We start from the raw sequence: 25,141 nt of genomic DNA on the forward strand, positions 1-25,141 counted from the left end.
GCTAATTAATTCTTATTACATATCGTGGAAGGTATAGGGGACCACTAATAATTTACCAAATAAACCAGATACTTTTAAACTCCAGTCCACTTGTTTACACTATTCTCTCTGCTCAGAACTCTCATCCCAGCTGGCAAGCCCCTAACGGACTTCAAAGCCTGTCTCAAGTATGATTTCTTCTCTGTAGCTTTCTTAACTTCTGTTCTCTCCTACTACTCAGAATGATTGTTCTTTTGTCTATCGAGTCATTGAACTGGAAGCATCCCACTCATTAAGTAGACTCACAGGGTTCTATCCTCTCCCAAACTTACTGAATACTCTATATGGGCAATCGTGAGCCTGTCATTGTGCAATTCTTGGCACACCATAGGAGCATAATATAGTTTTGTTGAATTGAGTCAAATATTAGAAGACCAAAGCATAAATAGATTTTCTAGGCCTGGGAATTATGTTAGGACTAGAAAGTGTATGCTAAATCCACATATGAGATTTTGCCTTTGCTCTTACCAGAGAGCATGTAATTTACTTTTATTTAAAAAACAGCGTCATGAATGTATTTCTCTAGATAAAACATTATTAATCCATTTTTGGCTTAGAACTGGCCTTCCCATAACCCGGTTAGCCAAAAGGTAGCTGAGTCATTTGAAATACTCTCCAGCTGGGGTGGGATCACATTTGGGGTTTGCTTCAATCAGTGAACCCCTGTCTCGCTTTGCTCTTCAAAGAGCTCCTCCGTCAACCATAGCGTTTGAAGGCCTGAGCAGAACGGAAACCAGATGAACTGTGTTGAATTCCAAACTTGCCACATTGTCTACTCTAGCATTAAACTCTTCTTCTCTAACTGAACAAGTTAACTGAAGAAGTATATAATGTAGTATCAATTTATTTTTTATCTTATCCATTATGCCACCTTGTTCCAGAGTCTTTAAGAGAGTTTAAAGAAAAAAAAAAAACCCAAATCCAAACCAAACTGTTCCACACTCATCCCTTTGGTTCTTTTGGGTACCTTCTGTCAGTGCTGATAGTCAGGGTGAAAGACTTTTGGAAAAGTTTTCCAGTACTAGTAACAGCATTTCCTGAAGCATCTTTTATCTTCCATCTTTATGCAGCAAATGATCCTGTCAGTGCCCACAGGTCAGTTTTACCCTAAGATCCAGTGAGTTTGTTTAACCTTAAAATCAGTCACTGAGGCCCTCACCTAGACCACGTAACAAGGTAGTTGTTACCCAGCATGTGTCCCAGCTAAATAAAATCATAGCTGATTCATGTCTGAAGGTGCTCAGGGGGTACAGCATAATGATTAAGAACAGGAGCTCTGGAGTCAGTCTGTCTGTCTGAGTTTGAATCAGGCCACGCCTCTGACTGGTTATGTGACTTTAGACAAGCTTCTTAACCTCTTTATGCCTCACCTGTCTTATCAGTAAAAAAGAAATAATAATGATACCTACCTCTCATGGGTTCCTTGGGTGGAATAAGTGAATTAAATGTGTAAAGCACTTACTGGTACATGGTAAGCATGCAATAAATGTTACCTATGTTAATAGGTAATGTTATTCTATACTTTTATGTTTCTAGGTAAGAAAAGTGGGTACAATAAGAAATATTTTTCTCTATATTTTTAGGTAAGAAAAGTGGCTAAAATTAAAAATTAAAGGAAGGCTGATCATTTTTAGAACAAAACTTTATTTACAAAACTGTAACTTGCTCTGTTTTGGTATTACTATTGACAAAATGCCTTTGGTTAAAATATTAGTTAAGGTGATACATTGACTTTTAACTTTTCATAAAACAAGAATCCAACACTATCCCAGCTTCTTATCCCTGTGTGGCTCTGAATGCAGATAAACAAAACAAAACAAAGCAAAACAAAATTTAAAAAACCTTCTTTATAATGTACAATGGCTTAAGCAAACCACTTCTTTAATTTTTTTCTATTTAAGGGTTAGGACTGAGACTACTCATCTAAAATTTGCTATTCACAGAGAAAGCCCTGGAGAATGGGAAAACTTAAAGATGGAGGTTATTTGGTTTTCATAATACAATATCCATATGACTTTAGAAGAATGTAAATAAATAATATTAGTAAACAGTATATATTGATAATTTCCTGGCAAATTCATTTATCTAAAATCATGCTGAGGAATCAAGAGGATTTCCCCATACATTCACAAAGTCGTGTTCCATATTAACATAGTTATCACCAATATAACATATGATAACCAGTACCCATGGAAACCTAACAGCCTATTTTTAAAAAGTCCCTGTTAAGCTTTAATTCCCAGCTGTGCTTCACACATATATGCATGGTTATATGCATAGATTTATGCATGGATATAAGCATGGTGATATATGTGTGGATACTAATGCCCCTTATTCGAATGTAAAATTAATAGCATCTGGCATCTAGTTGTAAGAAAACCGTCCCCAGATTGGGAGATAGTTGAGTGACACATGAAAGATTCTTCTACTAACTGAATTTAAGAGTACACCTATACTGGGAAGAGGGATGGAGAGAGGAAGGGTAGAAGTAGAAGCAGAAGTAGAAGAGGGCTTCCCTGGTGGCGCAGTGGTTGAGAATCTGCCTGCTAATGCAGGGGACACGGGTTCGAGCCCTGGTCTGGGAAGATCCCACATGCCACGGAGCAGCTGGGCCCGTGAGCCACAACTACTGAGCCTGCGCGTCTGGAGCCTGTGCCCCGCAGCGGGAGGGGCCGCGATAGTGAAAGGCCCGCGCACCGCGATGAAGAGCGGTCCCCGCACCGCGATGAGGAGTGGCCCCCACTTGCCGTAACCAGAGAAAGCCCTCGCACGAACCGAAGACCCAACACAGCCAAAAATAAATAAATAAATAAATAAATAAAATAAATAAAGGGAAAATAATTTAAAAAAAAAAAAAGTAGAAGAAAAGGACTACATTGGTTCAGTAAACTCAGGTAATTAATTTGAGACAGAAAATAAATAAATCAACAAATGCCCCATTTTTGTTTTCCAAAAAAATAAATCACTGGCAAATCCTTACTAACAATTTTTGAATTGGTCCATTAATATATTTTTTACATAGGAAAAAGTTTAAATATTATATCTATTATAATTCTATTCATCTAATACACTCCTCTGCTGAGATATCTGACATGTCTTCATCTGTACTCTCTTCTACCTCTGGCAAGTTGCCCCAAAGTAGGAAGTTTACACCTGAAAAGAAAAGCTCATAAAATTATTTGGTGCTGACTACTGTTACAACTCAGAACACGATATATAAAACCTTATATGTTAACATTCTTATATTAAATCACAGTGTTAGCAGGTAAGAGAAAAGCTATTAAAGAATGAACCACAAAGAACATGATCGATACCTAGATATTAAAATTATCCAACATCTAGAATATAATCATTCTTTAAACACTTTTAATTAAGGGCTTGAACTCTAGAATCTTGGAATTCAAAAAGATCTCAGGAGTCCATTTCCTCAAACCTTGCCTCCAGCTACATTATGCCATAATCACTCTACACTGAGAATTTTCAAATCTATTTTAATGATTTTTAAGAATGGAGATCTCACAACATCTTTTTAGATTACATTTCTCTTGGAGGGTGCATGGGAAAGGCCTGAATAAGTCTCCTCATCTCCTCAACAAGTATGGAAGTCACTGGTGCCTTTCTTCTGGTTAAAAAAAGCAGGGTTTTGGAGCCAGTTATAATATGAACAGTAATCCTTGATATACATGGGTTTTAGGCTAGAGGCTGTCAAGGTAAAACTATAAACTTTAGGACCAGGTTGTAGCTGTCAGTACAATAAGCAAAATGACAGTCTAAAGCCTCATTATGAAAGAACAGTCAAATATCATATTAAAGAATCCAGCACTGGTATACGATACAAGACCACATATATGGTAGAGGATAATGAGATGGTTTATTATGGGCACGTACTATAACTTGAAAGCACTAAATTGAAAAAAAATACCATTATTAATTGACCTCTTGGAGAGCCAATAAGAAAGCAAATCTCAAGCTGTCCAGTTGTCAGTGTGGGCACAGGGAAGACTCAGCAACTCTGGGTATCCACTCCACACATACTAAGATAGTGGTCACATGGTGGAATAGAATGAGCCAGGGTTTGGAGATTTGGTTTGAATCCAGTTTCCACCACTAACAGTACACCATGGATGTTTTTACTACTTTTACTACAAATGTATATAACCACAGGCAATATATATTATTGTTTTGTGTATATAAATTTTTTATAGTATGCTATTATATGTATCTCTTCTAATTTGCTTTTTTCATTCAACATTATGTTTTTGAGATTTGCCTGTCCATATGTGTAGATTTAGCTCATCTCTTATGTCGGTTGGGCATTCCATTGTGTGAATTAAAAACAAAAAAATATGTATATCTTAAGTATGGCCCATCACTCATCCTTTCCTCTAACTGCCTATTTTGCACAGGTGCCCAAGGAGACATGTATAAGGATGCACACTGTTGCATTATTAAAAGAGCAGAAACAATGAACTGTCTCTCTTGGGTGAGATACGGGGGTTTAATCAGGCAAGAAATTAGCATCTATTTGATGCATATTGATGTCTATCATATTATTTTCTGTAATTTTTTTGTATGTTTGAATTGTTTTCAATAAAAAACACTTCTTTTCCCCGGAGAATGGATGATGTTCTGCTTTTGAAGAGATGACAGGATAGTAAGGAATCACTAGGCAGAAACCTAAGGGAGAATTAGAACCCTTAAAGGTGAATGGAGAGCTGAAGACAACTTTCCTTTGAGGGCATTTGCCAGTCCCATGGAATCTGAACTGAGGTTTCCCAAGCCTCCACAGGAGAGTCTCAGGAAATCAGGTCTACACGTGAAGGCTAACCTAGAACATAGTCTTCCTGGGGCCCTTTCAGTCTAAACATTCTAGAATTTTATAAAGCTTGTGTACGTATTCCTTTGATGCTGCTGATTCAGGTGATTCAAGTAAAGTTCCAATGCCATGAGAAATCCTGTTTTATACGAAGCATCTAGAAAAATCTTCCGTCAAATCATAATATTAGGGTTACAAAGGAGAAGTTTGATATTCTTGGAGTCGATACTCAGAGACATGAGTGGCTCGGCACAATTGGTTCAAAGGAGAAAAAATAAACTAAGAGATGGGATCTGACAGAAGCAGCACCTTCCTTTCTCTGTTAAGAAGGGAGGAAGGAAATCCTGCGATACATCTGTTTCTCATGGATTAGATTCAGTGCAAATGGAAGAATGCTGGGCTTTTATCTTTGAAAAATTGACCAATATTAAAAAGTAAATCAAAATTGAAAAACCTCCACCCTGTGTTTTGAATTCTATGAAGCAGGAAAAATAGTATCAAAGCAGAAACTTCCTTTAATGTGTCCCATGAGCAACACAAATATAAAACCGGAGGCCTAAATTAGGAAGCTATATCTCACTTAGGGGGGTTCAGATAAGTCCTTGCTCAAAAATGGCCTTCTTAACATACTAGAGTCTTAAATTAAGGCCTCCAAATGATGGGTTGAAAGCCACAACTGAACGCCAGGTGATTAAGAAAAAAAGTTAGAGTCTATAAAAACCCAAGCATAATTGGAGAGTTTAAAGACACTGACAACCTAGCTTACAACTCATGATCTCTTAGTCTGTGAAGGCAAATCATACTTCAAAAAAAGAAGTATATTTTAAGTTCTGAAGAAGACTAAGACATACATTTAAAAACCTGAGAATGTTAGTGCCAACTTGGATTGTCAAGTTCTTTAAACTTGTTCTGTATACTAAAGTTCTGTAAACTTTAGTTCCCTAAAAAAGTCCCACTAGAAGTCAACTTCGTATTAAAGTCAACTTCGTATTCTGTGTAAGCAGATATTAGACATTGAGAACATGTATCCTATAACAAAACTGAAAGGCTCCAGACAATATAAAATATATTATGTAAATATCTTTTAAGAATAGGTTGTGTATTTCTCTACTAAATAATCAGTAAAACATATTGGTATTAAATATTTCCCTTGTCTGAAATTTCATCATAATTTATCAATATAGATGTCAAAATGGCTATTTTTATCCTGAAACAACATTACCAAATACAGAGGTTACCTAGTTTTCCTTCCTCCCAGCTCCCCATGACCCTAGCCTCCCCTCCTCCCTTTTCTTAGACACACACACACACACACACAGACCCATACACACAATTGACTATCAAATCTAAATTCTTCCAAAATTCTCTGGAGCCATATTATATATCAAGGCAGAAATTTAGAGCAATTAAAATATTAATTTTAAAAGGCCAAGAAATCCAGCCAAGTTTGAGGCTCCTAAATATGATGATGGAAATAGAAATGCAATGAATTTTGGCTAGTAGTTTCTGTAAGTAAATGTTTGGGATAAAAGGATTGAAGTTTCACTCTAGTGGATCCAACCCAGGTGAGAAAGTCTCAGAGGGGATCCTGAAATGATCTATGGAGAGGTTCACTCAAGTCTTGGTAGACAAAAGTTAGAGGAATGTCTGAGTCTGTTGTTTCTTACCAGTAGAGTCTAGTCTGTTAATACCATAAACTGCCTGGCTGTGAAACATCCGAAAGTGTCCATTGTTGCAGGAAAGAAGGCAGGAACAACATGGAACAATCACATGATAACCTACAATGTTCCCACTAAAAAGAGAAAGTAAATATTATTAGATACAAGGTAATATCTGACCATGTAAGCATTTTTATGTGCTAATGTAAACAGACAGACCATATAAAGATCTCATTTTCTCCTAACACCCTCCATTGCTGGGATCTTTGGGATGGGAGTTACTCTGATAATGGTTACAGTTCTACTGCCAAGTGGGAAAACAGTCTTTAAGTGAAATAAGAGTAACATATTCTGTTTCTTTGCTAGTATTGTTTATGCATTCCCCCTTCAGAAGCTAGTTTCTAAATGCCATAAGGTTGTGATTTGTCCAAAATTGATGGGCTGTATAGACAAAATACATTAAATAAACTCAGACCTGTGGATAAAAGGTTTTTGCTCTCCCCAGGACTGTGGCAAGTTGGGTTCTTATATGTTGCAGGTCCATGCCAGCACCTAAAAACTGTTTCAACAGATGGAGGAGTAGGAAGACAGCATGAGCCCATGAAAACCGAACACAAGCTGGCTGATCTAATTTTAGTCTCAGTGTTTTTGAAGGAATTCAGAAATGAAGCAAATCCATAGCTTCTAGAGAAAGTTGCAAAAGTTTTTACTGTCTCCAGGGTTATCCTTCTGATTAGAAATAACTCACTCTTCCATAGGTTTTTTTCCTATCTGGTCACTATTAAATAGAATGAATATACAGGGAACATTTTAGCTAGAAGTTTTTTTGTTTTTGTTTTTAATGACCACATGAACTGCTTACACCTTGAGTTGTAAAAATTCCTATTATAGCTTGTTCCTCCCCTTTGAGATGTGAGTCAGTCATTTTTGTGAGGCCTTACAAAAAATACTATAAAAGGTACCAGCCCACCTAAAACATGTCTTCTAATCATAATCGGCTTGAAAGGCAAACAAAAGAAAACAAAAGATGTTCTTGGATTAGGACTGACAGTTATTTATAAGGCTATATTGCAAGAATAAATTCTACAGCTTTAATTACCACCTGTATTCATCCATTCATTCACTCATTCAGCTAATGTTTACAGAGCATCTGTTATATGTCAGGTACTGTTCTAGGTGCTAGGAGTAAAGTCCTTGTTCTCATGGAGCTTTCTACTAGGGACACTTCAGATGATTCTGCTCCCTTGTTAAAACTCCTTCAATAGCTGTCCACTGGCCAAAATTGAAAACCCAAAGACCCTTCCTACCAAGGTTTAGATCTGTGCTACCCAAAACATGGCTATTGAGTACTTGAAATTTGGCTAGCCTGAATTGAAATGTGCTGAAAGTATAAAAATACACTAGATTTCAAAGACTAAGAATAAAAAATAAGAATGTAAAATATTTCATTAATAATTTTTTATGTTGGTTATATGTTGAAATGACAATTTTTTGAATCTATTAGATTAAGTAAAATATACAATTAAAATTAATTTCACCTGTTTCTTTTCACTTTGTAAAATGTAGTTACTCGCAATTTTTAAATTACATATGTGGCTTGCACATATCTATTGGATGGCGCTGCTCTAGACTGTCTGGGTTCTGACTGCATCGTTAATCTACCCATACTACTCTCACCTGATGTTCACAATCTCTCAGCCACACTGGCCATTGTCTTTTCTATTCCTTGAACATGTTCTTCTTTGCCTTGGGTTCTCTGCCCTGGCTGTTCCCTCTGCCTAGAACATTCTTCCTCTGGCTCCTCCCTATCTCATCTTTTAGGATTCAACTCCAGTGTTACCTTCTCATGAGGAGGCTTCCCTGACCATGCTATCTAAAATAGCTCTTATCACTCTCTCAAGCTCTATTATTCTCTGTCATTTATTATTATTATTTCCTTTGGAGTACTTCCCACCCTATTTAAGATCTTATTTATTTAAATATCTTACTGATCGATTGTCTTCCTACTGGAATATAATGTCCAAAGGCCTATGACTTTGTCTTCTTTATTGCCAGATTTCCAGCCTCTATAACAATGACTCGCACATGGTAGGACCTCTGAGTTGTACTTTATAGTTTACTAAGCCTTTTAACATTCATAATTCACTTGATCTTTACAACAACTCTGTAACGTAAACACAAAAGATATTTTAATTTCTATCTTAAGAAGATACCTATCTATCTTAAGAAGATACCTGTCTTCTTAAGATATAAATTAAATAAGGAAACAGAGGTTCAGAGGTTTAGAGATTTAAGAAGTTTAGTCAAGATAACAAGAGAATAAGGGTAGGGCCAGGGCTCAAGCCTGATTTTTATGACTGTAAATCCAAGCGTTGTTTTTTTTTTTCCCTCTAAACTACATTGCCATTTTCTGAAAGTTAAAGCAGATATTTGCTAATGCACTTTGAAAAATTGTAAAATCACATACAAAGGTAAAGTGTCATAAGACCCTTTTGAAAAACAGTTCTAAGTAACAAATGGCTTTTCAATGGTTCACTGCATGGGTGATAACCAGTGCTCAGTGCAGCCCACTGAACCTTTCTCTGTGCTTCGGTGTCAACATCCATCTCCCAAACCCAGGGCTATTTGGAATATTGCCACACATTACCATTTTAGACATGCGATGTCCTTCAGTTTACATTTGCAAATTTCAGTGAAATAGCATCTTCCAATGAAGTCCACTGCACTGGAGAGGGAAAAGTGTAGAGATAGTCAAATGTACTGTTAAAAAAATGTTGTGCAAAACACATAACATAAAATTTACTAATTTAACCATTTTTAAGTGGACAGTTCATAAGTGTTAAGTGTATTCATATTTTTTGTGCAACAAATCTACAGCCTTTTTCATCTTGCAAAACTGAAAGTCTATACCCATTAAATAACAACTCCCCATTTCCCTCTTCCCCCAGCCCCTGGCAACCACCACTACTTTCTGTTTCTATGAATCTGACTACTTTAGATACCACAGATAAGTGGAATAATATAGTATTTGTCTTTTTGTGACTGGCTTATTTCACTTAGCATAATGTCCTCAAGGTCCATCCATGTTATAGCATGTGACAGGCAGGATATCATTCCCTTTTAAGGCTGGATAATATTTCATTACATGCATGTACCACATTTTGTTTATTCATTCATTTGTTGAGAGACATTTGGGCTGCTTCTACCTCTTGATTATTGTGAATAATGCTGCTAAGAACATGGGTGTGCAAATATTTCTTCTAGATCTTGCATTAAATTCTTTTGGATATATACCCAAAAGTGGTATTGCTGGATCATATGGTAATTCTATTTTCAATTTTTTTGAGGAATCGCCACGCTATTTTCCATAGTAGCAGTACCATTTTACATTCCCACAACAGTGCACAGGGTTCCATTTTTTCATACCCTTGCCACAAAATGTACTTTTGATTGTAATTTAGCATGAATTTTGTAGGCTCAAAGAGCTGCAAGAGACTCTAAGAGAAACTGTAAGAAAACGATAGTGTATTTTGCAAGGGTAAGTTAATATTTGTGAGTTCACTATAAATATGACAAACCTTCTATTCAAAAAATCGTATGTGTTCATTGATTTGTATACATCTTAGCACATTAATCCATCACTATTATAACCCCTACATGGAAGAGAAGACAAGAGGAAAGACCTGATTGTACTCCAGACTCTGGTCTAACCTTTAACGATTCACATATCTGAGCTCTCCTTAAGACTATTTTATACTTACCATAGCTATTGTAAAGACGAATGGGTTAATATTTAAAATTGTTGTTTCTGTATGTGCTACTAAAAAGAAAAGGCACTAGACAATAAATCACAGAAACTTTGCAGTAGTAGGTTCTAGATTTACTGTCTAGTGCTTTTTCTTTTTGCAACACATACACACGCACAGAGGTACTTATAATAACCCATTTATCTTTGCAATAAATGAGGGCCTTTGGCTTTGCCATTAGGCATGACTACACTTAATCCAATGAAGATAAGATTTCAAGGGAGGAAGAGTCCACAGCTCTGAGTATATTTAATTTTTTAAAAAGTTTCTATCATTATCATGAAATTCATTTTAAAGTATTCTGATTATTAGTGTGCCTTCTCTGGCTCTGTGTCCAAAGAACAGCTGTCCATGTGCATTTTGGATAATTTCTCTTTCACTTTAATGATAAAGTTTCAATGAACAGCAAAATCTTGAAAATCATGTAAAGGCACATATATGTTGACTATAGAAAGAGAAAGTACCTTTTAGAGCTAGAAAAAGGTATATTTGAGTCAAATAAAATGGCTATTTTTCCAAATAGGAAGCAAATTCTTAAGGACTCTACACCTAAAAGTGGGTAGTGACTGAAAACAGAATTTAAAAGGATTTGAGTATGCAAACCAATGCATAATATCTAAAATAAGCTTTATGGGTGCTCCCTTGTTAAAACTCCTTCAATAGCTTTCCACTGACCAAAAATGAAAACCCAAAGACCTGTGCTATCCAAAACATGGTTATTGAGTACTTGAAATTTGGCTAGCCTGAATTGAAATGTGCTATTTGAGGGATAAGTCCTGTTTCATCCCATAAAAATCTATATGTCTCTCTCATTCAGAAAGAGAGAGAGAGGGAGATTATAAGAAAAGAATACTGAATTAGGTGGACAATGGATCTGAATCAGCATGCCAATTGCAAAAAATGGTAGAAAGCTAGGGAATGTTTTTTTGGAGTAAGACTTTAGTAACAAAAAATCAAAAACTTAAATGACCTCTCTTCTCCAACAGTACAGAAAATCTTGCTTGAATCACCTACCATCTCAGTCATGGAATTGATCCAGTGCGAGGATGGTTGGGCAGGGCACAGTAGCCAGGGATTCAACTGAAAGGACCACATGACTATAACTGAACTAGAAGCATTACATCAGGACTGACCACTCTGGCTAAACCACAGACTTTGTCCAGATAGTCTGCCCCCTTAGTTAAACTCCAGGGGGATCATCAGACTGTTGGAAGTGGCTGGAACACCAAAATGATAACCTCCTTGTTGACTCCCAGAGGTTCAAACCATACACTTTTCCCATCTAGTTAAAGGCTACCGTTGCCCGCCACTAGCATGACTTACTTGGTAGGAGGGATGTCTGTAGAGAAAAGGTCTATTTCAGTGTCAGCCAGCAAAACAGCCTTCATTCCCCTAGAGCTGAGCACTTGTTTACAGAATTTGCAACACAGGATGGACACGCGCCGGTCATTGAAACTACAGCTGCTCGTAGACATGGCGTCCGGGGAAGGATGAGGTGAGGGACTTTGAAAATAGAGCAATACCCTCCCTAGTTTGATTCTCCCAAGCTAAAAATCAAATTGCGATGCCTCGATCTTTTCTAAGCCCGAAAATTGAGAAGGAAATGAGTTCTTTTCTGTTTTCCCGTGGGAGGGTAAAAGTAGTATTTATTGAGTAGAAACAGGGGAGAAGCAGCAGCCTTGGCTTTCTCTTTAACTTTCGGGGAAGGGAGAGGAGTTTGAAGTGGGGAGGAGGCAGGCTGCAAGGTGCCTCGGGAACTTCTCTAGTTTTCCCTTTCTCCAGTCTGAAGGATCCTCTACTCTTTAGCTCCTGCTCCTTTTGCAATTCCCTTAGCTTCTCCCGTACAGGCTCTTTTATCTAAAGCTTCCCCCTTAAGCCCCTCCCTCGGAGCGCTCCAATTTCTCTCACGGATCGCTGGCTAAGCGTCCCTACCCACGCGTCCTCTTTGGAAATCTTTCTCCTCTCCCCAGGATTCAGAAATCCACTCAGCTTTTCCCACCGGGCAATCCCGGGTGCTCCTTAATCCTCCCGCGACCCTCCTCCGCTCTGCTCTTTCGCGGGCCGCCCGCTTCACTTCTCTCCTGGCAGTCCCCAGCCCTCAGCGTGCGGGCTCTCGCGTCGTTCCTCTAGCGACTCCCTCCCCTCAGCTTTCCTTCGTGCCCCCCAACGTCCCCTCAAATCTTTCCCGAGCGGCCGCTCCAGAGCTCGCGGTGGTGTTGGTGGGGCGGGGCAGAGGTCGCTTTGGGGGCTCCGTCGGCGTTGGTGTCTCTGCCACTGAACACGTCGCTTTTTGCTCCCTCTTCCCCTCTCTGCCTTTCCAACAGGCTGTCAGTTTGAATTGCCAGCGCTGCGCACCGATTGGGAGAACTAGAGTTCGCCCACGTCCCGCATTGGAAGGCTCGGGAGCCTGCCCCTGACGAGATCTTAGTGGCCAGGAGCTCTACGCCCCGCCCCAGTAACGGTGCCTAGATAAATTCGGCTTGCTGGTTGGCTGAGCTTGGCCCCTCCTCCGATCTCATTGGTCGGCTCCGGGAGGTTTGGGCGAACCCTACTCCCGCTCCAGTGAAAGAGGCAAGGCACGCCCTTCGCACTTCTCATTGGAAGACGTTCTACAGTCCCCGCCGTTCTCTACTCTTTATTGGCTAAAATTCTCCGCAACGCCCCTCCTCACTACCCCGGTCCAATTGGTCGTGCCTTCTCTCAGAAGTATGTGTTTGGCTGTTGGTTCTATCTTAATCCCGCCCATCAGTTCTACTTTGGGGTTCGGCAACCCGAGGAGGAGCTTACTCTGTGACCACGCCTCGGTAGTGCTAGTCACACCTCCAAGTTTCGCCAGCCCCTCCTCCTCATTCCTAGCCTCTTGGGATCACCTATTCCTATTGGCTACAGGCCCCATCGGTCGATAGAAAGCGGGCGGTGATTGGCAAGGGGGTGGGCTCTGCTTCCCGGCGGGGTCCTGCGGGGTTGGCGGAGGCTCCTCAGGGGACTGGGGGACCGATCTGCGTAGACGCGGGTGGCGGGGAAGAGAGGGGAGGAGAGCTCTGAGTGGGAAGCGGAGCCGGGGGCCCGGGACCCGTCGCGTCAGAGCCAGGTAAAGGCTCCTTCCCTCTCGCCTTTCTTCTTCCCCGCCGCGGAGCTGGAGGCCTGACTGAACAAATCCGGGCAGAGGCGGGAAGGAGAGGGCGCGGATGCTGCTTTCGGCGTCGCCTTAGCGTTGCCGCCCGAAATCCCTCAGACCGCCTCCCTCCTGACCCACTCCCAATCTCCCAGTACAGCCCAAATACTTCTTTAGGACTGCATCTCCGCCCTTTACCGTACTGCCTGGGACTCTGCCTTGGCTCACATGCCGCCGCGCAGTCCGCACCCAGCCCCCTCCCCAGGTCCTCTGCACACTGGCAGCCTTGGTCCACCTTTGGGCAACCGTCGTTGGCATCACCCGTAACCATCGGCTGCTCTCTTCCTCTGTCTCCAAGTCCTGGCAGACAGGCGGGTTACAGCCCTGGACCCAGAAGGAGGGGTGTTCCGCACTGCTTCCGGGGCTCTTCCCCTGCCCCTGCCCCCGGCCCGCCCGGAATGGCTCCTCTTCACGCACTCCCGTTCCCAGACCTATATCTGGGTCCCCAAAGTTGCTAATATCCTAGTACTCCATGTAACATCGCGGCCCACGATAGTCTCCTAACTTCCCCCTCACCCCCAAGGTAATCCTCCCTTTGCCCTCTCCTCGCCTATCAAGGGTGTGCAGAAGCTCCAGTTATCCTCGATTCCCGTGCAGCCTCAGGACCCCACCTCTCACCCCCCTCCCCGCTTCCTGCCTGTCTGAACCACCACGCCGCTTCTTCTGCTCCCTGTTCCTCCCTCGGTGCGGCCCTTTCTCCAGGCGCGGGAAGTGGGAGACTCCCGGCGCGGAAAGGGAAAGGGGCGGCCAAGGAGGGAGGGTCGCCGCTGCGGCGCGTCCGGGAGCGAGACGCCCGGCTCTGCACTCCCGTCCCAGTCCCTCCCACCTCCTGGGCCTGGGTCGGAGCGGGATCTCCTCGGGTACCTCCTGGTGCGAGGAGCTGGGACTGCGACCCTCAACGACCTTCCCCCAACCCCCAGCCGGGGATTGGGTGCGGTATCTGGGATCTCTGGGCTTGGGTGACCAATTGGGGATGGCCTGAGAGGCGGTGGCTGCCTTCCTCCCCCCCCCCGCCCCCCACCCCCCGCCTTCCCGGTTTTCCCGACTCCGACCCTCGCCTCTAACCCGTTTCCTGCTTCTGCCGACCACATTGTTTTCCTGGATGTGTCCCGTGCCGAGCAGGCTTTTTCCTGAAGATCACTCCCCCCTCACCCCCCAACATTTTGCTGCCAAGAGAAGCTAGTAACCAAAAACAAAACAACTGGGAGGAGGGGCGGAGGGGAAGAAAAGTTGTGCCCGGGTGGCTTGTCCCTCCCCGGCTTTGATCCCCTTTTAAGTCAAGGGAGTTGCCCCAGCCGGGGGTCGGGGGCCGTATCGTAGGCAGGGCCGGGAGGGTTCCCTCCGGTAGCCGCTGCCCAGCGCTGGCAAGGTTCGGGAGGTCGCCGAGGTGCCGCAGTCCCTGCCCGGAGCCCCGCGTTCCCGCCGCTAGTCCCCACCCCAAGCCCTCGAAGGCGGCTGCTCCAAAGTGTTTTCTTTCAGCCTTAAAACAAAATCCGGAGGGAGCTTCCTTCCTCCCCACCTCGCTGCGCCGGGCTCTGCGGGCCGGGCGGCGTTTGGCTGAGATGAATGGGCCCAGGCCAGCCTGGAAACGGCTTCCCTCACCCCACCCCCGCATCGATTAGGATCTGCGCTGGGGCTGATCGCCCCCTCCTCTTTTCCCTGCATTTACAGGCAAGTGAACCGGAGCAAACGACTTCCGATCCAGTCTGCGCTGCTGCGGCTCCCGTTTGGGATTTGATTTGCAGCATCTTCGAGGCTGTGCAACAAAAAACCGCGAAGCACGCCCAGCCCTCCCCCGGCACCCCGATACGCACCCACTCCCTCCCGGGGACCCAGCTGGGCGAGTCCACATCCCCGCGCTCCCCACACCATGTTGTGCGGAAGGACTTCCACTCCCCGCCTGTGTCGTTGATGTCAGACCCCAGGCCAGCCTCCGGGCGCTGCAGTTCTCCCGGCTAATGCTAAGGCTGCGGCCTGGGCTCTAGCACAGGAACCAACCGCCGCCGCGCCGGCCCCAGCGCCCACCGTCTGCATGTGTCCGCCGTAGCCGCCTGCCCAGCCCGCAGCCCGCGCTCCCCGGAGCGCTGGAGACCACCGCGGGGGGCCCCTTCTGCCCTTGGGAGAAGCGATCTTGGAGGTATTGATTTCGGTGGTTGGATTTTTCCCGTGGATTTATCAATTCACAATTCGAATTTGGAAGAAAGAAGGAAAACATGACGTCTCCAGCCAAATTCAAAAAGGATAAGGAGATTATAGCAGAGTACGATACTCAGGTCAAAGGTAAGGGCTTTGAAAAATAGCATAATGCATATTCTCTGTAGACCATTGAGACATGGATTTCCACCCTGATTTGCAAGATGTTCATTTCTTTGGGTGGAGCAGGTGGGGGCAGGCTGACCCCAGAGGTGGTTTCATATGTGGGTCTGAGCCTCCGAGGGGTTGGCCATGCCAGGGGCCACAGGCTCTGGAAAGGAATTTTCGGAGTGGGCTTTAGATTTGTCTGTAGGGCTGGCCATTATTTTGGCAGTCCTTTTCCCCAGGCTAAATAGGATGGGGGGAGGGGCAGGAGGTTCTTGGAGAGAGAAAGGCGGCAATTTGCCTCTGGGTGTCTGGGTCAGATTTCCTCGAAGGACAACTGAAATCTGACAGGTGTTTGGGAATTTATTTCAGAGGTTGAAGAGGAGTCCAGGCAGAGAAAGGCAACCTTGAGAAGGTGTACCATTTGGAGAGCCCTGGGAGAGGCGGGGTTTTTTTCTGATGCACTAAATCAAAACATGACATTTGCTATGGCATCAGGCACAGAAAGTCTGTGGCCACCTTGGGTGCACCTTGTACCTACCTGGTCTCTGGTTGTCTGCATTCAGAGATCAGAGAACAGAAAGAATAAGGTCACTCACACCCGGTCTCCGCCCTCACCTAAACCTGAGTGGAGTTGGGTTGTTGCTGGGTGGTGCTGAGTCTGGAGAATGGGAAGACATAATTGTTTAACCCTTCTGTGTTGTCCTCTGCTCCAGAATACATGCTTTTAAAGGCCTGCTTACCTCTCTGCAAAAATATGAGGGGTAAAGCAAAATGTGGACCTAGAGAAATCAAGTGACCTGCCAGCACATCTAGTCTACTGCCTGACTTGGCGCATGAATCAAAACCCCTTCCCAGATAGCCTTTTTTAACCAGCAATTCCCATAGAAGGGGTTCCCGCCTGTTAAAGAGCCCCAGCATATGGTTATGCAAGGCACCGGCCCTTCTTGGCCAGTCACTGGAAAGAGCCATGTGGCTCTAGCCCACTGAGACTTCAGCTGGGTAGTGGGAGAGGTGGGTGGCCTTGAATGTTACACCACATGGTTGGAGCTCTGGGTTTTCCTTTGTTTCAGAGTACAGAGGGAGGGGCCCCTCCTTCTTTCCCTGCACCAATGTGAGAAGACCTTTTCCTATCCTAGAGGACTTGGGAAGGGCCATGCCTCCCCTCTAATGATTGCGGGTGGGGGGGGGGTGCGAGTAGGGCTAGAGTTTGAAATGGGAAGCTGCTTTATCTCTTGGAAGGTTGGAAGGTAGTTTGAAGTCCCCACTGTGCCTGTAGGATCTTTTTAATGTCATCAGCTTGGTCAGTGCTGGAGGTGCCCTGAAGGTCCCTCAGGCTCCTGGGCTGCAAATATTGGTGGGTTTATTGCAGAGATGGGGGAGTTGACTGATGGATAGCTTCAGTTGAACTGGGATTGGGAGAGGTGTGGTTGTGAGGTATAACTGAGGTCTTGGCCTCTTGTCACTGTTCATAATCTGGGCCTCTTTTTGTAAACAATAAGCCACTGGCCTCGGTGTCCTGTCCAGATGCACTGCAGTTTGCTGCTGGAATCCCCCCTGCAGTTTTAACCAGATATGTCATTCTTTTTTTTTTTTTTTAATACATCCTATTCTTAACTGTTGCCATAGGGAGCGTTAATAACTTTGACTTTCCCAGATTTCTCTCCAGAAGCACGCCATTTGACTAAGGTGCAAAGTGACTTTGCATGTTTATTTTTTGGAAGGTTCGGGACTGATAGGTGTTAATAGAACTGTATCTGCTGATTCTGTATTGGTGAAGGATTTCTCACAAGTGTCTCAATTAAATACTTTGTGTATTTACAAACATTACTCATTGAGATGATGTAATGCAGTTGACTATTTGGGGTTTCTCTTCACCCTTGCCACAAGCAGGGGACTCTTTTGATTTGCACTGATATTTTTTCATTAACACTATTCAGGATCGTAGAATTTTATAGGTGGACGAGCATGATGTCTTACTCAGAGAAGGTGCCCAATGAATGCTTAAGAGACTGATTTGAATGGTTTAGTCCCTCATTTACAGCTGAGTGGAGTATAGAGAAATAAAGAGGCTTGTCCAAGGTCACACAGCTAGGTGGTGGTAGATCTGAAACTAGAAGCAGGTTACTGACTCCCAATTCTCTATTCTATTCTATTCATATTTATTATGATACATCATTTGACCAGAGTAGGGAAAAAAAAACTCAAGAAGCCAAAGTCTGACAATGGATACTAGTAGTAATAGTGATAATAATAGATTACATTTTGGGTGGTCATTATGTTCCATCCTGTCCCAAGTGCTTTAGAAGAATTGTCTCATTTAATCTTCACTTAAAACGTGGAGGTGAATATTACTTCATCCTCTATTCACTGCATGAAGAAACTGAGGCTTAGAGAGGATAAAGAAGCCCTCCCAAGGTCACACAGCCAAACCACAGCAGGTGGACTCCACTTCTTTATTCATCAACTAGTTACTGAGTGCCTTCAATGGGTTCTGGGGACTGATGATGTAGCAGTGAACAAGAAAAAGTCCTCTCCCTCATGAAGCTTGCAATCTAGAGTCTGTGTTCTCCATGGAAGATCATAGAACTTGGAGACAAAGGACCCAGGTTCTCGATTGGCTCTGCTCCCCTGCTAGCTGGAAGCCCTTGGTCAGATTTATGATGTTTCAGCTTTTTATGTGTTGTGTGGGACTCATAGTGCTGCCAGTCTTACCTCTCTTATAGATGCCAAGATAAAAGAGAAAATTGCTTTTTTGGTCTGGTGGTTAAGAGCGCAAGTTTTTGAGTCAAAGAGATCCAGGTTTAAATCTCAGCGCTGTCACTCGCTTGCCTCGCTCCTTGGGCAGGTTACCTGACTTGTCCAAGCCTCGGGATCCTAACCTGGAAAATAGGCAACATAATATGTGTTTCCTACGGTCATTGTGAGGATTCAATGAGACAGTATATCAAAATCATTTAGCACAGTATCTGGCACTTGTAAATGCTCAATAATAGTAAGGTCTGCTGAAATGGGATGACCATTAAGGCCACATTGCCTTTTCACTCCCATAGTGCCAGTTATAATGATAGGAAACAAGTCTAGGATGAAACTTGAGTTCTAGTTTAAGTTCCTCCAGTAGTAGTGAAAGGTATCTTGGTTTAGTCACTTAAACCCTCTAGAACTCAGTTTCCCATTCTGTAAAATGAACAGGTAAACTGTCTAATTGTTGGCCGCTGTTGTTCTGTGTCTCTGACCAGAGTCCTGGGTCTTGCTTTTCAGTCAGAATGGTTTGAATCAAGGGGACCCTTAATGGACTTTGGGGGACGCTGTCTATCCTGTGGTTTTGGGTCCCTTTAAACCACCTGCCTGCGTGTGCCCTGAGGGACTTCTGAGACTGCAGCCCCAACCCTACCCCAGTGTGGTTTTATGAGGGGCGTGACTCCTTAGTCTGCCTTGGAGCCGACTTCTTAAAAACCATCATTGTTTCTGGTTTGTGGGTGTTCAGATTCCTTTGAAAGTTCATGCCTTTCAATCTCTGACTCGAAAGCAATAATACTCTTCGTATTTGTACATGGGCTCAATTTACAAAGTGCTTCATATACATTCATCTCTGCAAATTCTTGACAGATTCATGGTCAGATTCATCGTCATAACCTGAGGCCTTTTGGCCTCTAGTTAGTTAGCTTCTTTTGGGATTGGAGCAGCAAAAGGTGGTAAGGTGCAGGGCATAACCATCACAAGAGGTGATAATCTAGCTGGCATTTGGATGAGTTCACATCACAGCAAACCCTCCCAGCTATTGTCCTGTCTTTGTTCAAGGCTACCTTTCCTGTACCCTCTCCACACCTTGAGTTTTTACTGTCCCCCAGAAAACTTGAGATTGACAGTTAATGCAAATATTCTAGGAGGAATCATCTGAAACAGAGTGGCACTGTGTGCTGAGCCGTCAAATTCTCTTTCTTGAGAACATTAGGGGTCTTGTCTTTTTTTTTTTTTAATGTCTTAGAAGAACAGTGTGTGAGCACCACAGAGCTGAGAAGTGAAATTTTGTAATTTCCATCTGGAGCATTTTGATAGAAAAGCCTTTGCCTGGAACAGTTTAACCCTTTCAGGACCCTTTCAGAGCAGGAGATGAAATTTAAAACTTTAGACATATTGTGTGTGCACACACACTTGGGAATGCGGATTGCTGATATTTAAACAAGCTTGTTCCCCGGGGAGGTGTGAGCGGTTCTTCACTCCTGCCAGCAAAGGTCTTCTCGGAAGCTCCTTTCCTCCCAGCCCCCATTCCTCAAGGGAGCTTTAAATATAATCAGTTTGTGAAAAGCTGCAGTAAAACATCTCATTGGAATCCCCGAGCAGATGCTATCATCTTCCTGCGAGATGATTGAAGGCACCTCTTCCTTTGCTCAGGGAAAATAGGACTCTAAGTAAGGTGAGCTCCTGGAAGAAAATGAAGCTCTTGGAAAAATTAAAGTACTGTACTCTGTATCTCCAAGTTAAAAGGCCCTGGAGGAAGGTGGTGGGCAAGGAGCTGGGGATGCTGTGCGCTGTGCAAAGTAGCAATGGTTAGAAACAAGGTTTGTGAGGAGTCCTTAACTTTTCCAATTTCAGGCATTCTCTTGGGGAATGGGAACAGAAATTTCCTTTGGAGAAGCCCATCTGGTAATTATGCACCACACAGGTTGACAGCCCAGACAAGCCCTAATCATTTCTCTGTTTTGAAGTTTACAGGGTCTGACCTGGCCCTGATATGTAGGGTCCACACCCTTTTAAAATCAGCAGGTGCTCAGTCCCTGACTCCTAAACTCCCACTGTTCACTCTAGATAAACGTGGGCTGCTGGTGGCACCTGTAGGGTTCTCCTTCCAGAAGAGAGGTTTTCTTCATGGGAATTGTGATTACTTTAGATCCTAGACCTCTGAGGGCTTTGTTAGGAAAATATGATGTCATGTTGTAGGGAAAAAGAAGTTGATATCTCTACTGGTAATACAATTCAAGTGAATAGTTTTAACTGGTCAGCTACAGAATTGGACTTTTGGGGAATCTGGGAGAGTTACCTTCAAAGTTGTTTGATTTAAAAATAAGTAATGAGAGCACTTAAAAATGTCTTTGAAAATTACAAAATAACACCTTTACTGATTTTACAATAATGTGTAGGAACTCTCTCTCTCTCTTTAATTGTGGTAAAATACACATAACATAAAATTTATCATCTTAATCATTCTTAAGTGTACAGTTCAGTGGCATTAATTACATTCACATTGTTGTGTAACCATGACCACCATCATTCCACAGAACTCTTCATTTTGCAGAGTTGAAACTCTGTACCCATTAAACAATAGCTGCCCCCTGCCCCCATTTGACAACTCTAGGTACCTCATATAAGTGGAATCATACAGTAGTTGTCCTTTTGTGACTGGCTATTTCACTTAGCATAATGTCTTAAACGTTCATCCAGGATGTAGCATGTGTCAGAATTTCCTTCCTTTTTAAGGACATTATATGTATAATCCACGTTTTGTTTATCCATTCATCCATCCATGGACACTTGGGTTGTTTCTACCTTTTGGTTATTGCAAATAATGCTGCCATGAACATAGGTATATTCCTATTTTTTTAAAATGTCCTCTACACCAAAGTTTTACAGGCCTGTGTATACATTTCTATATAATCACCTGTCCTCATTAAATTTTTAGAATTAACCTTTAAATATACATATTTTCATATTATGAGTATATATTTATGTTGGTAGTATAAGCATTGTATATTAATTTTATACCTTTTAATAATTACATGAATGACTAAACTGTTATTGTATTTTTAACAGCTTTACTGAGGTTTAACTGACATATAATAAACCTCACATGTTTGAGGTATACGTTTGATAAGTTTTGGCATGTTGTCTACCTGTGAAAACATCACAATCAAGATAAGTGAAAAACCATCACAAAGTTTCTTCATCATAATGTGTTAATAAATGAGTAAGATAATACTGCATTATAGAAATGACATTAGGTTAAAAACAAATAAGTATAAGCCAGATATTACCAAGTTTTAAATAATGATCCAAGCCACCCAGATTGGTCCCTGGAAAATTTATTTAACCTTAGTAAATAAAAATAAACAATCTCCCAGGGAAGTTGTGTTAATAATTGTGTCTCAGCTAGTACCATGTTTAGGAGAGAGGGTACAGGATAGGGGAAGAAAGAAAAGAAAAAAATCTTGGATACGTTACAAGTTGAAGAGTGACAGTATCTATTTTCCTATAGTCCTTGCTTGAACTAGTCCCCTGGGCCTCAGGCCTCTTCTGAAACTGGTCACAAGTGAGCCAGATGCCAAGGGGAGGGGCTGGGGGCTCCCATGGGAGATCTGCTCAGAGTGTTATGAATATGGCTTCTTTCCTCTAATGATTGGTTCTCTATCGTCTGTTGAATAGAGACCAACTTTCCAAGGTGAATATTACTTGGTCTTCAATCTGGCTGCAACCTATCATGTCAACCATACTTTTTCATTTTACTTTAAAAGGACGGGAGGCCTATCTGCACTATTTGACATTCTTTATTTTTTATTTTTTTTGGTCACACCACGTGGCTTGCGGGATCTTAGTTCCCCAATTAGGGATTGAACCCGGGCCCTCAGCAGTGAAAGTGCAGAGTCCTAACCACTGGACCACCAGGGAATTCCCTATTTGCCATTCTTTAGACGCATATACTGTTAACTAATATTTTGCTGTTTGTTTGGGGCTTAATGTACTAGGCATTATGCTAAATACTCTACATAAATTATTTCATAATTCTTACACCAATTCTAGGAGGAATATATTGTTATTATCCCATTTTGCTGATGAAGAAAGTGAGGTGTAGGAGATTCAGCGACTCACCCAGAGGCTGCAGCTAGTGAATGAACAGGAATTAGAACCTCGGCCATCACCAGAGTCTAAGTTCTGAGCACTGTTCATGAAATCCCTCTTTCTCCCTGCCCAGCCCCACATCTCCACCTACTGAGATCTCACCCTTCTAGTAAAGCTCAACTTTTCTGGGATGCCTTCCTTGGTCACACTGATCAGAAATGACCCTTCTCTCTAGTTCATTCACATAGCGCTATGGCATTGATCTTGTACTGCCTTAGGTTTTAAATATTTGTCTTTTAGTCTTCTCTCTACTGCTAGACTTCTGGTAGGAATGGTTTGAGGTTGTGTAGTGCAGTGCAGTGCACTGCAAAGAGTGTAGGCTTTGGAAGTAGCCCTCAGTTGGAATCTTGTCAATATCACCTCCTTGCTGTATATCCTTGCTCACTCAACTTCTCTTCTGTGACACAGAGATAAGACCAACCTTGCCAGTTTATTGTGAATGTGTGTAAAATGCTAGCTCCATGTATGGCAAGTATTAAATGCTAAATAAGTAACTCTTACTACGGGGGGGGCCCCTTCAGATAGTAAACATGTCTAGAATAGTGTTGTAGCCTAAATGGTGGCTCTTAGTAAATATATACTGGCTGTAATGATGAATGCATAAATGAATGACCTGGACTACTACAAATAATTTTTTTAGAAGTAGTTTCTTAATTTGATCTTGATAATATATCTTGCATAATACCACCAAAGTGATTTTTTAAAAAACCAAACTTATCGTTCTGCTAAGGTCATAGCATAGACTGTTTACATCCATCACTTCCCAATTACCTTGATCACATTTTTTACCACTAGAAGGCTAAACTGCCTCTCGTTCCCTTACTGCATTATCTTATTTCATGCTTCATGCTTTATCCATGCTGTGTCTTCTGTTTGGAATGGGTCCTTTTCCTTGAACCTGGAAAACTTATCCTTTAAAACCCAGCTCAGATGTCACCACCTCCAGGAAGTCTTCCCTGCTTATCCCTACTCTCTGCATAGTGACCTTGTGCAAGATCCCAAGCAGGATTCCTTAGCATCTCTGCACAGGGTTAATCAGCCCACCCTCAGCATCTCCTCAGCAGTGTCTTTGTGCTTATTTGTATATTGCACTCATCATATTACATTGTAATCTCTTCATTTACACCTCATTATTTATAAGTAGCTGAGTACCTGGGGGATGGAATTGTCTTTTATTCATTTCCATGCGTCCAGCTTCTGGCATGGAAATGAATAAATACTTATAAATTGAATGTGAACCTTTTCTGAGTTGAGGTTGGATTTGACAATGCCAGGATGCCTTGCTTCTGCATTTCTCCTCCTACTCCAATAACAAGACTTCTCCTTATGTTAATGTTATTTGAAATTCAAAGTAGATTAAGCATTGTGAATATTATCATCATACAGGGACAAGTACAAACTATGTCGCGCTGTGGAGGTTCCCCAATGGTGTTAAGTTTTTCCTTATTTACTACCCCCTCTGCCCCTTTAGAATCATTGCCCTAGAGCTATACTTGAGTTCTTCAATCATGTCTTTCCTTAAAATTCAAGGAAAATATTAACTCTGAAATTCGAAAGAGTTTAAAACAAAAGTAAGGTTTTTCTGTAATTGAAGCAAAACACATTCTACATTTGTCCAGGATTTATTCATCATTTAAAACAGATATTCCAGGTCTAAATTTGAGAAAGTTTAGGTCTGTTTTGACCAGGAGTTAAAACAGAGTTGACCTGAAGAAGAACTGCTGGGATACTTTTTCGAGGCATGGTTTTGGAGAGAGCTATTGCCTTATTAGAAGCAGCTACATGGTCTATGGTAAAAGGGGAAGAAAGGTCCAAAGTGCCCAACAGAAAAACTCTCCCCGCTGGTTTTTCTAGTCATTTGGTATTAAGTAGCCTTGACTTTATTTATACATTGTGAAGGAAGGGTTCTGAACTTGAAATATACATTCATGAGGAAGGAAGAGCAGCTGGGAAGTGCACCTCCTCCATTTCTATGAGTATTTTAGGATGCCATCTGTTAGGGAGAAGGCAGAGCCTTTTTTTTTTTTAACCTTTTCTTCTAAAAATGCACTAATCAGTGGGCAGGTGACCCAAAAGGTGTCATGAAAGTTGGGACCTTGTCTTTGCTGCCTGAGCCCAGATTCTGCCTTTCGAATCATAGTAGGGTCTGAGTGCTCACCCTGGAGAAGGTGACCTCACCAGCCATGGGCTCCACAGGAAGACAAAGCACAGAAAACAAAGGTATCCAGGAGCGTGAGCTGGCCAAGACGTGATATGCCTGGAGCTTTAAGAAATACATCCTGTTTCTGAAGAGTTGGCACCAATTTCTCCAAACGTTGAAACCCCTTGGAGATCTGCTCCTTTTTCCCACTAGTCTTTTTCTTGTGTTTATTTATTTATTTTAGGGGGGTGAGGGTAATTGGGCCAGATCTTGTCAGATGAGTAAACTGCTCTTTGGGAAAGCATCTTGACTGAG

The 25,141-nt window shown here is 42.4% G+C and overlaps 1 protein-coding gene across 1 annotated transcript; it reads right to left on the reverse strand.

The window, feature by feature from the left end:
* Positions 1 to 1,663: 1,663 nt before the first annotated feature.
* On the reverse strand, positions 1,664 to 13,204 carry LOC130707359 (protein FAM72A-like). The gene is made up of 4 exons (XM_057541592.1): positions 11,643 to 13,204; positions 9,161 to 9,238; positions 6,523 to 6,647; positions 1,664 to 3,192 (listed from the first exon to the last, which is right to left on the reverse strand). The coding sequence occupies exons 1-4, from the start codon at positions 11,792 to 11,794 to the stop codon at positions 3,098 to 3,100; spliced, it is 450 nt and encodes a 149-aa protein (XP_057397575.1). The 5' UTR covers positions 11,795 to 13,204; the 3' UTR covers positions 1,664 to 3,097.
* Between the last annotated feature and the right edge of the window lie 11,937 nt (positions 13,205 to 25,141).

The sequence above is a fragment of the Balaenoptera acutorostrata genome, chromosome 1, assembly GCF_949987535.1.
Source record: "Balaenoptera acutorostrata chromosome 1, mBalAcu1.1, whole genome shotgun sequence".
Classification (NCBI taxonomy): Eukaryota; Metazoa; Chordata; class Mammalia; order Artiodactyla; family Balaenopteridae; genus Balaenoptera; species Balaenoptera acutorostrata.

Bases quoted from the DNA above. Each gene is read 5' to 3' on its own strand.
- LOC130707359 (XM_057541592.1), bottom strand. From the start codon at position 11,794: ATGTCTACGAGCAGCTGTAGTTTCAATGACCGGCGCGTGTCCATCCTG. The intron at 9,239-11,642 runs GTAAGTCATGCT...TTCCCTCTCCAG, and splicing joins ACAGACATCCCTCCTACCAA to TGCAGTGGACTTCATTGGAA. The intron at 3,193-6,522 runs GTAAGAAACAAC...TTTTCTTTTCAG, and splicing joins TAACAGACTAGACTCTACTG to GTGTAAACTTCCTACTTTGG.